Here is a 12,289-nt window from a genome sequence, read left to right as displayed (position 1 = left end):
AAATTTCAATGACTCAATAACGATTTGGTTCATGACCAAAATCCTGCAAAACTAATGACATTCCTATGATGCTTGTGTGTTCAGCATTAATTAGTAAATTTTAGTACGCTAACATGCTAAATGGTTGGTATGTGTGCATCGTCACTGTCAGCATTTTAGCATAACATTTTCTTTTAGCAAAAACACCCTGCTCTCCCAAAAGTTTTTTCTTTTCTTTTCTTTAAACAAATCTTTGTGTTATCTTTGGCCCAAACACATTTGTACTTGTCTTATGTTGAAGTGTAAGACAAATGTACATTATGTTGTCTGACACAAACTACTGCATTGAAAATTGCATTTTCAAAACTTCATTAGAAAGAAAAACTTCCTATCACATTAAAAAACTTACCGCTCTGGCAGCACATTTTCCACGCTATTTTGGTCCCTGGTTTCCATAGTGATGGGATGAAATGGAAATTATTTCAGCAGACCTACATTTGGATGTGTTGATTTTTTTGAATCTGTCCACTTGGGTAATCATGAAGCTGTTATGCAGTAGAATGTAATAGTTGTCACTGCTGGGAAATTCGCCTGGGATGATATTTTAAGTAGCATGCCTGTTGGACACCTGTTGGGGTCAAATCTTACTAGGTGTGAAAGACGTTCTGCCTTCTGTCAGACAGGAAGTGCTGCTGATTTTCAGTATTTAAATATGTTTCATCAGGGGAACTGAAAGTACTTCAATCAAATATCATTTAACAAAGATTTGTAATGCCAAGCCACTCTGCTAGTGAGATTGTCGACTCACTTTTTTTAGTTTTATGATTTTGTCATTGTTGTGCAATCTCTGTTAAGTTTTTGCAATCACTTGTCTTTGTCCCAAAGTAAGAATATCCTGCAGGACATGTAACAAGTTCAACTGTGGTGAGCTTATTACATGTCTCTCCTAAACTTCTAACAACCTTGTTCTGCTGCCATACCTTGCTGCCACATTCTCTATCTGTGTTGTTTTTTTATTGCAGTTTGCTCGGTTTTAATCACCTACAATAGTCACAATGAAATCAAGGCATGGTTATAACTAACTCATGAAAGTGCTTTAACTAGATTGTAGGTGTTATAAAGAATTGTCCTTGAATTTTCCAAAAGGACTCTCTCCAAATATTTTCCATGTTTTGCAGTTTATATTCTTCCATATTTCTAGTGATATAGTTAGATTCTGCTCATTCTATCAAGTGGTATTTAGTTTGTTAACTGTTCTACAATTCAATAAATCCAACTTAATATAGTTTTAAGCTCACCCTACTGGATGTTCCTTTTATATAGACTATTAATGGGTGTATGTTACCAACAGTTTTATAACAAAAACGTTTGGAAGTTTATATATTTTTGACATATTCTCAAGTGCATCTATGCATTTCTGTCACTGTTTGATTGTATCGGATCAGTCTTTTTCCTACCCATTGTTAGTGTAATGATTCAGAGTTGCTTTTTAAATGCCTGGCTTTGCAATTCCTCTCAAAAATATTCGACTTTTTTGAATGTTTAATATCGTAGCTTTTTTCTCAACCCATCGTTTTGTTATTTATACTAAGTAGCTGCATATTGTCTTTTATCTAAGGCCCCATTAAAACTGTACATTTCAAAGTTACTAGTAAAGTCTGAAAATCCTAATTTTTAGATCCATCACTGTCTGCCTTGTTTAAATCTTCATATTGTGTTTTCTTGTGCTTCTAACCTCAGGCATGTTGGAGGGCCATTAACCAATCCCTGTATTTTTAGACAGATGAAACATGGCCAGGGCCATTGATATTGTATGAGTCATGCCTGTGGCTTAAGGTTCTAATATTTCTACCAACCCCTCTGTCTGGCAAAGCCACTGCCACTATTTATCACCCATATGCCTATGCTGCTGAGATAGGTGTTACACTGCAAAACATTGTTTCTAGGTGTGTATGTGTGTTTGTTTGTTTCACTAATGTACTGCACAAAGGTCTTAGGCAGGTGTAAAAGAATGGTTTAAAGTAGGAATGCTTTCACAAATAGAAAATGCAATTCTTTATTTTTATCAATTTACAAAATCCAAAGTGAGCGAACAGAAGAAAAATCTAAATCAAATCAACATTTGGTGTGACCACCCTTTACCTTCAAAACAGCATCAGTGCTTCTAGGTACACTTGCACAAAGTCACACATTTTATAGGATCATAGTCAGGTCTGTGATTAACCTATTATCCCAAACAGGTGCTTCTGATCATCAATTTCATATGTAGGTTGAAACACAGTCATTAACTGAAACAGAAACTGGGAGGCCTTAAAACTGGGTGAGAAACAGCCAAACTCTGCTACCAAGGTGAGGTTGTGGAGGACAGTTGCATGTCACAGTTCATCATGTTCAGACTGAGCACAGCAATAAGACACGAGGTGGTTATACTGCATCAGCAAGGTCTCTCCCAGGCAAAGATTTCAAGATGTGTTGTTCAAGCTCTTTTAAGAGGCACAAAGAAACGGGCAACACTGAGGACCGTAGACACAGCGGTCGGCCAAGGAAACTTAGTGCAGCAGATGAAAGAAACATTATACTTTTTTCCCTCTGAAACTGGAACATGTCCAGCTGTGCCATCAGCTCAGAACCAGCAGAAACCAGTGGGACCCAGATACACCCATCTACTGTAGGAGTCTGGCCAGAAGTGGTCTTCATGGAAGAATTATGACCAAAAAGCCAAACCTCTGATGTGGAAACATGGCCAAGCGACTCAACTATGCACAACTATGCACGGAAACTGGGCTGCATAAAAATGGCAGCAGGTGCTCTGAACTGATGAGTCCAAATTTAAAATATTTGGCTGTAGCAGAAGGCAGTTTGTTCGCCAAAGGGCTGGAGAGCAGAACAATAATGAGTGTCTGCAGGCAACAGTGAAGCATGGTGGAGGTTCCTTACAAGTTTGGGGCTGCATTTCTGCAAATGGAGTTGAGGATTTGGTCAGAGTTAATGGTCCTCAATGCTGAGAAATACGGACAGATACTTATCCATCATACAGACCCATCAGGGAGGCATCTGATTGGCCCCAAATTTATTCTGCAGCAAGACAACGACCCCAAACATACAGCCAATGTCATTAGGAACTATCTTCAGCGTAAAGAAGAACAAGTCCTGGAAGAGATGGTGTGGCCCCCACTGAGCCCTGATCTCCACATCATCCAGTATGTCTGGGATCACATGAAGAGACAGAAGGAGCCGACATCCACAGAAGATCTGTGGTCAGTAACCTACCTGCCAAGTTACTTCAAAAACTGTGCAAGTGTACCGAGAAGAATTGATGCTGTTTTGAAGGGTGGTCAAACAATTAAATTTCATATTTTTGAAAGCATTCTTACTTTACAGCATTTCATCACACCTGCCTAAAACTTCTGCACAGTACTGTATTGCACAAATCAAGCATCCACATTGCTTTGTCCTTGAACAGGCTCCCTGAGCACTGAAAAAGAAAACAAGCATCATTTCATCTGCTTTGAGTAAACATGAGAATGAGTTTTACTATGTGCATATTATCTTTTCAATTTAAGGAACATTATCGACATAAGACACATAAAATGGAAGAATAGTTAATAGATGTCATTCTAAACATTCAACATCCATCAGAGTGATTGATGACGTCATAAAAAGGATTGGGGAACCTCAATTCATGGGGAAACAAAAAGTTGCAAAATGCCTGTATTTTCGTTATGATGAAATACAGCAAAATAGGCAGCAGTCTGAAGTGGCTTTTTCCTGGATTGAGACAAAGTGCTCCAGACTGCTATTAAATCTCTTCACTGTTTTCGTCCTTCAGTTTGTTTTTAAATAGGCTAACACTAAAAAAATGAGTATTAGTGTTTCCAACTCCATCCAGTCGTAGCTTTGCACCCAGCAGTGGGTGTAACGTTGTTAATATGTCACAGTATGGTGACAGGCTGTTGAATCATTGCCATCAAATGCTCTCCTAAAATACTCAAAATATTGCATTCAGTTTGGAAGCATCCTGCAAACAGAGGTTGAAGTTTCACAATTGGAAAGCACAGATTGTTTGGTTTCATAAAGAAGTATAATTGTTCTGATTCATCAGCTGGTATTTGGTGATACATTAACAGTGGTAAATTAATGTGACGCCACATCATTGGTAATTAATGAGATGCTGTAAATGTCATCCTTATTTTGACAAATCTATATGAATGCAGCAGCTGCAACGTTTCCAACAAGAAGCTTAACAGTATATCACACTAATGCCAAGTCTTTGAGTACCTGACAGCAAACATCAATGTCAAGTAATCCCAGATTAATGGTCTTCATAAAGCCACACTACTGAAACTTGTCAGTTGTTGATACCAGTGTCCTGCTCTTCACTTCTCTCTGATCCAGAGGCAGGCTTTGAGCAGTTCCGTGTAGCAGAAAAGGCCCATGGGAGCTGGATGAAGCTTTACCTGGAGGGCAACACCTCTGAGGTGTTGACCAACATGGGCAAAAAGGTCCTAAAGCAGTATCTGGAAGCCCTGGCTGCCATGAGCTCAGCCCTCAGCAAACAGCTGGGCAAATACGACATGTACTCCATGATTGCAGGCATGATGTTTGTGTTTCAGGTAAGTTCAGAGGAATCTCATCCTGAGGGCTCTAAAGACTGATAGATTGGTGTAGCTGGTGGCTCAGTATTTTGCTAATTTATGGAAGTCACAGGTGTGCAAGTACAAAGTGAAAACTGTCACATAATAGCTTTCTTTGGTAGACAAAAGGCCTCCAACAGTTTATCTGACACATAAGAAGTGTAAGGAAAAGGTTTTCATAAGAGGGATTGTCCATAATTACAATTATTACAACTCTAAACATAACTTGTTCTAAAAGTTGAACTTTCTTTCCCTCTCTCCTGGCCTTTAAGCTCCTGCTGGTCTTACTGCTGGCTATGCCTGAAGCCCTCAGTGGCGAAGCAGCAGTGGACCTCCCAGTCTTCTCAGCCCTGCTCTCCCTGCCTTTCTACCTCTTGTGCCTGCTGCTAGCCTCAGTGCACGTCTTGGTGTGCACATCTGCTGAGAGCTCCTGTTACTTCTGCAGCCTCTCCTGGGGTCTCGTGTTTGCTGCCGTTGCCTTCTCTTCTGCAATGTTTTGTATTCTGGTCTCTATGGCAACACGGCGGCTCCCACTGGGACCAAAGATTCACGGGAAGGTGAGTTTGTGCACCTAAATATACCACCCAAATACAGATACAGATTGTAAGAGATATTTGCTCTAGTAGGGGTTTACACATGGGTGTTTTATCTACGTTCTCTAAGCTCCATGTACAACCCCAATTCCAAAAAAGTTGTGACTCTGTGTAAAATGTAAATAAAATGAGGATGCAATGATTTGCAAATCTCATAAAATATTCAAAATAGAACATAGAAAACATCTCAATTAAACTAAGAAAATGTACCATTTAAGAAAAAAAGTGTAATTTTGAATAGACAGCAGCTCAAAAAAGTTGGGACAGGGCCATGTTTACCATTGTGTAGCATCCCCTCTTCTGTTAGCTTTAGTCTGTAAATCTGGGAAGTGAGGAGACCATTTGCTTTGGAGAGGAATGTTGCCCCATTCGTGTTTGATGTAGGATCCTAGCTGCTCAACAGTTCTCTGTCCTTTGCCGGATTTTTCGTTCTATGATGAGTCAAATGTTTTCTGTTGGTGAAAGGTCTGGACTGCAGGCAGGCCAGTTCAGCACCCAGACTCTTCTACTGCGAAGCCATGCTGTTGTGATGCATGCAGTATGTGGTTTAGCATTGGCCTGCTGACATATGCAAGGCCTTCCCTGAAAGAGACGTTGTCTGGATGGGAGCATATGTTGTTCTAGAACCTCTATATATTTTTCAGCATTGATGGTGCCTTTCCATACGTTTAAGCTACACACACCATAAGCACTAATGCAACCCCATACCATCAGAGATGCAGGCTTTTGAACTGTGTGCTGATAACAAGCCAGATGGTCCCTCTCCTCTTAAGTCTGCACGACATGGCATCCGTGGTTTCCAAAAAGAATTTCAATTTTTGATTCATCTGACCAAATAACAGTTTTCCATTTTGCTTCTGTCCATTTTAAATGAGCCCAGAGAAGACGGCAGCGTTTCTGGATTGTGTTCACATGTGGCTTCTTCTTTGCAGGATACAGCTTAAACTGTATCCTTGAGCACAGAGATCTCTCCAGATTCTCTGAATCTTTTGATGATATTATGTACTGTAGGTGGTCCCAACTTATTTGAGATGTGTTGCTGCCATCAAATTCAAAATTAGCTACTAATTTTCATGAAATGGTAAAATGTTTCACTTTCAACTTCTGATATGTTTTCTATGTTCTATTGCGAATTAAATATGGGTTTATGTTTTTATTTACATTTTACACAGCGTCCCAACTTTCTTGAAATTGGGGTTGTAAAACATCAATATGCAGCCTGACTTGTTAACTAGTTGAGCTGGAGTTTGATTGTTCAGAACAAAGAATATCAAAGGTACAAGTGAGGAGAAAGATCTAATGTTAGTGAATGCAGTTGTCTCTGGGAGGGAAAACTAACCTGCGGCTGTTCAAAAGATAGATTTTTGCTCTTATGTTTTAATTTTTCACTTTGTGTGGGCAAAGAAACATTACTTATGAGACTATCAGAACTTATCTGAGAGAAAATCTACTAAATCTACTGAGGCTCAGGAGAAATAGCACTCTCTTGTCTATTGTACCCTCACTTTGTGATTTAGCGAAGTCTTTACTAATGCAGCTTTAAATCACTTGATTGTTCCTGTACTGTGGAACAAAGGCCTGAGAAAAAGTTTCAGACTCTTAGTCGATTTGAGACTTTGGGAACCATTTATATTAATGAACTAGTGCTTGGCCGTATGCACACCTTGTCACATGCTTTTCATGGTGGACTGCAAAGAGCCCCTTTAATTACTCTTAAAGTCGAGGTCTGTAACATTGGAGAAACTAGCAACAGTCGATAGAGTTTAGTACCCACCTGAAAAACTCCCCCCACCTCCCTTCAGACCTCCCTCCAAAGTCACACCCCCGCAACACATGAACGTGTGATGCCTGAGTACTGCAGGAGGACAAGTCCATATAGTGATGAGAAGACCTGACGCCACACCTCCACGGTCGTGACTCTAGTTCATTCTGTGCATACCGGCTGACTGACAATCAGCTTTTAGTCTGACAAATAAACAGCTCAGTTGAATGCCAAAGTCATATATACACAAGCAAAACAGCCATCACAAACGTAGGGACACCTTTAACTCAGAGTTACTGCTGGCTCGGCTCAGGATGTGCTCTGTCCTATTGGCTGACTAGAGGACAGTCTGTTGTGGCACACAAGCTAGAGAGTCACGTTCCTCTCGTTCTTCGGCTTGGTGTGTGTGCGCTTCATGGTGGGTAACTTAGGCTCAAATGTTGACCACAATTTTCTCCACCACTCTAGTGCGACTTCCTCGCTAGCTTTAGCGATAAGTGTTCCTAGCCTAATTTTGGCCAAATCCAATGATTGGACAGGCTTACTACAGGCCTGTGACAGCCACACACACTTTTTTTTTTTTTTTTTTTGGCAAACCATTTACTTTGTTGGTTGCTGTCAAGCTGTTATGTGAGTTTCAACAAATATGACAAAAGCTGTTTCTAAAATAAGCTGCATACCTTGCCTCTAGAGTATTGCACAGGGACATGGTAAAGTAGCAGGGAGTAGCTTTAATGTTAACATTTCTCATGCAGTAATATAACTTTGTTTGTATGCATGAGAATCTTGAATATAGAAAAACAACAACAAACTCTGTACTTTAAATGTGAATGCAGAAAGCACAACAAAGGGAACGTGCATTAGTCACAGAAGCTGCTGCAGCCTGTTCTGCTTCAGGTTTACTCCACGTGCAAAAAGTTACCGGCTCTCATTGTTGTCAGATCCAATAAAATCAGCTCACATTTCTGAAACACACTGCTGCATTGATGAACGTAATCCATCATTTTAAACAGCAGATGCATTGTATTATTGTTTAACACGACTCTCTAATTCCAAAATCATTGCACTCGTATCCAGAATATTGTAGTCTGCCTAACTGAATCTGTAGAGATCATTGTGTGTCTTCAGTTAGATGGTGCCCTCCACTCTGGATCATAGAAAGTGTTGTTTGTATGGCCAAATGAGGGTTATCCCATTGTGGAAAAAGTAAAAATAGTCTGCCAGCCTTGACTATTAGCTGCATTAATAAGTCATGTTAGAAGAAAATGCAGTAGATGTGCTATTCACTCTAAGTTATTATATCAGTCAACGCAGCAGCAGACCATTGATATACTAAGAGAACTGGTCCTGCTATAAATCCCTTTATGAAGCTTATGTTCAATTTTTATTGAAATCTTAGAGGTGTTGATTGAACTGTATGGTCATTTTGGAGGATTTATTTTATGGTGTTGTTGAACTTAATGTGTTATATCAACTGGTGTTTCTGGTATTTTGTCCATTCCATTCATATGAATGAGGTTGAATAATAGAAATATCTCTTTTTATGACAGTTCAACAGCACCACAAACTGCATCCTCCAAAATGACCATACAGTTGAATGCACACCTCTAAAATACTTTCAACAAACGACAACTTTCATGAAGGGAGGATTTGTTGCAGGTCTGTTGCATTAGACCGCATTAATATTAGCTAGTTGTACGTAATAAACAGGCAGCCGAGTTTAGGCCTTCTTTGGCTGAGCCAGCAGACTTGCGACTGGCTCCCCACATGCATGACTTGCATGAACATGAATTAGTGATGCAACTCTGCGACGCTTTTTAATCTTCATTGAAACCAATGGGTCAAAATTTTTAATATAGATAGTCATCTTGGAGTTTACAGCTCTTTCCTTCTCTTTGTAGGCCGGTGGGTGTCATGTGATCTGCAATTATGGCCAATATATCAAAAGCACCATCAGCTCCTTTAAATCCCTTTTGAAAACAGCGTAATTTCATGAACTCTGTAAATAAAACAGACCTCATTACATCAGACAGAAGGAGGGTCTGACTTTGATAATAATTGAAATGATGTTTATATATGAGCATTATCATTTAATTGAGTAACCAAAAGCTTTAGTAGAACCTCAGTATTAATGTATTCAAGTAAAGTATTAAAGGTAGGTCATATTAGAATGCCACTCCTAAAGAGCCAATCAGTACATTTACATCTAAGTTGTCAAGCCAATATGAGAATTAACAGAGAGATTAGAGGCCAAATAAACTGAAAAATGCTTTAACATGTCAAGGGTAACAGTAGTTCAACCTATATGACACATTAAAACCTTCAAAATTGATGGAAGAGACTCAGCAGTCAAAAAATGAACCTGACAGACGAACAAAGGGGATGATAGTATAGAGAGGCTTGGAAAGAATTGTTTATGTTAATTTAAGCTTTTTCTATAACCGCTTTGTTGGCATTTAATTCAACAAATAAAAGTAATAGGCGGCTATGTTTAGATTGCTCTTCTAAATGTGAGCAATTAATCAGATGTAGTGGGACGAGTTATTCAGAGGGAGCTTTCATTCTTAAGTGTTTGTTTCAATTGGCCTAAAAGATGAGTCCTCTTTACTGCTGCACCTCTTAGCTCATTATAATTTATGTGCAAAGGTTACATCTCATTTCCCTTCTGAGAAGTTTGAGAAAGTGTTGATACAGCAAAAAAAAAGAGAAGAAATCCACTGGGGTCATTAGGCTGGGTTAAAATAAAAAATCTGGACACTGGAGCATGAGGAGGAAATATACTGTAGAGTTTTCTGTGACTCTGGCTCGCTCAAAAAGGCTCTGGAATATCTTTGATTTCAGATTGTCACACAGATGTCAAAAAAATGTGCCCATAGCTCAACTGGCAGGTAATGGTTCGACTTGTAAAGAGAGGTGTGCTTTCTCATCCAGCAGCAGATTCTTGAGAAGTCACCAGACTTTGGCGAGAAATGTAGTCAGACAGAAAGTTGTGGCTCAACAAGCAAAAAACTTAACCAACCGAATAAAAGTAATTATTTACTGTTTGTTTTGGCTGCAACTAACAATGGCTTTCTTTATTGTTTAATCTGTGATCATTTTTTATCATTTTCATTCATTTTAATTAACGATGATTATCATAATATTACTGATTATTAATTGATTGCCAGTAAAAAAAGACTATCCTCTCCTTTTCACCAGCTCAGTCTGTCAGTAATTGTTTGCAAAAACATGGCTCCCTCCATCAGCCCCTCAGCATGCTGACTGTCCCCACTGAAATCCTCCAAAATCCACTTCGCTGTCCGCCATTGTTTTTTCCTCACTGACTTCAGCTCAAAGGCGAGAGCAAAACATGAAACTGTTCAGTTCTTCTAAAACTGAGGGTACAGAAAGAGAAATGAGAAAATGAGCAGAATATGGGACTTTTAAATGATTGATATAAAAAAATTCCTGCAAGAAACATGTGGTAGGACGATATCTTAGATTAATATGAAAACACAGAACAATCACAGTGCTGGATCCTGACTGGCAGACGACACCCCTCCAGTCACACAATATAAAAAATTCACAACAGTATGTTTACGGATAATAAACTCTACCTGTAATCTGCCCTCGGCTATAAAACCTGTTTTTTGTGTTTATTTAGTTCTGAATCCTGTAGCAGATATATATTTAAGAAAGCCTTTTAACTAGCCTCAGAGGGACTATATAAACTGCAAGCAAGCTTACATTGATTTGCAGTTGATGTTGGAAGCCATTTTATATCATATTGATTACCTTGAAAGTAATAAATGGATTTGTTCCATATATTTCATATACATTTTGTTCCAAAAGTGGTGATTAAACACTTTCAATCACGGCCCATTTTCATGGCCAGAATCTTTATCTCTGTAATAACCTGTGTGCGGAAATACAATTAGTAGACTCTGTGTCCTCTAAGTCATGACTGACAAACTCATTTTGATACTGAGATTAGATAATGACGCTGTGTTATTGTTAAACCATATTAGTAATGGTTATGAATTTGCAGGAAGTCCCCTGTATTTTTTTTTTTAAAGACTTCTAATGTGATTAAACCTGCTATGCCAATTTGGAATCTCTGTGGACAGTTTTCAGAAACCTGTACTGAAATACAGTTTATGTTACCATTAAAGACACATTTCCAAACTAAAAGATAGAAAGGGTAATCTAAAGTCAGGTAGTTTTGTTACATTATATAATCACTTGAATTAGTTTTTATCGAAGTGCAAAGGTGCGCCTGGTTTGGCTTGACAAATGACTGCATTATGGGCAGCATCCAAAACCTTTATTAGAGGTATCCTGATAAGTTTCTCTGCTCTGAGAGTTGAAAAGCTGGAAGATTAAGCACACTTACTAACTCACCACTCTAACAAAAATATGATTAGAATTCCAGTTGAATGAATTTTAATAAATTATAGGTGAGTGCACTCTATTTTAAAAAATAGTTTATATAAAAGAGGAAGATTATATGGCAGACAAATTGAAGGAAACAGAAATGCCAAGTATAAAATACCAGCAAAATTAAAACTGGATTAAGACCCCCCCAACAAATGTGTTAAATAAGTCTCTCATAACTTTTGCAAGAACGCTACAATACAACTATTTAATAAGCTTCTTTTTCTCCTTATCTATATTTCACGTGAGAAAGCTGGAAAGTCCAGAGGGCCGAGTCAGAAAGTCTGGTTCACAAGTGCATGGTGGAAAGTTGCCTTCAATGTCCTGCAAGTAGAATATAATAAATTATATACATGTATTAGACCCAAGAATGGTTGAAGTATTTCCAGAGTAATTGCAAGTGATTTGTCAGGTTCATAGTACTTCTGCCGGAAATCATAGAAATATGATATTGACTGGCATGGATGCAAAAATGGTACCCGAGGCCTTCCAATAATTTTAAGGCAAAATATTGCATTTTAGACAAGAAGGTCATCATCCTGTCATTTCACTGTGCTTTGTCATGATACAGAGAAGGGCACTGACGGGGTAGAAGAGGAATATTCTATATCCATTCTAAGCACTTTTGACCTCAGTTCAGAGTTGATGGATGTTTTATTGTATATGTTGGCCCTGAGGCTGCTTAGAAAACATTTATCCCCATTATCCTCTTTAAAATAACAGAAGAGCACATTTTAGCTCTATTTCATTGTTTAAATTGCAGTCTTTTCTGATGAATAAAGGAATAGATAATAATTTTGAGATTCTGATTAAACAAGTCCTTTAGTCAATGGATGACTTTCACATAATAATTTATTATGACTGCTAATTTAAGAATCAAGTCCAAGACAATACCTGACCCAAGTTTT

General features: G+C 38.5%; 1 protein-coding gene across 1 annotated transcript in view; it reads left to right on the top strand.

Annotated features, from left to right (window-relative positions):
• The window catches only part of pigg (phosphatidylinositol glycan anchor biosynthesis class G (EMM blood group)), a 56,220-nt gene that overhangs the window by 20,105 nt on the left and 23,826 nt on the right, over positions 1 to 12,289 (top strand). Inside the window, exons 7-8 of the mRNA XM_070836702.1 lie at positions 4,375 to 4,592; positions 4,886 to 5,170. Coding sequence (XP_070692803.1) covers positions 4,375 to 4,592; positions 4,886 to 5,170 — 503 coding nt within the window. The remainder of the gene's footprint in view (positions 1 to 4,374; positions 4,593 to 4,885; positions 5,171 to 12,289) is intronic.

This window comes from Pempheris klunzingeri, chromosome 9, assembly GCF_042242105.1.
Source record: "Pempheris klunzingeri isolate RE-2024b chromosome 9, fPemKlu1.hap1, whole genome shotgun sequence".
NCBI lineage: Eukaryota > Metazoa > Chordata > Actinopteri > Acropomatiformes > Pempheridae > Pempheris > Pempheris klunzingeri.
Note: the sequence above shows the minus strand (reverse complement) of the source record. Positions and strands in the feature narration are given on the sequence as shown.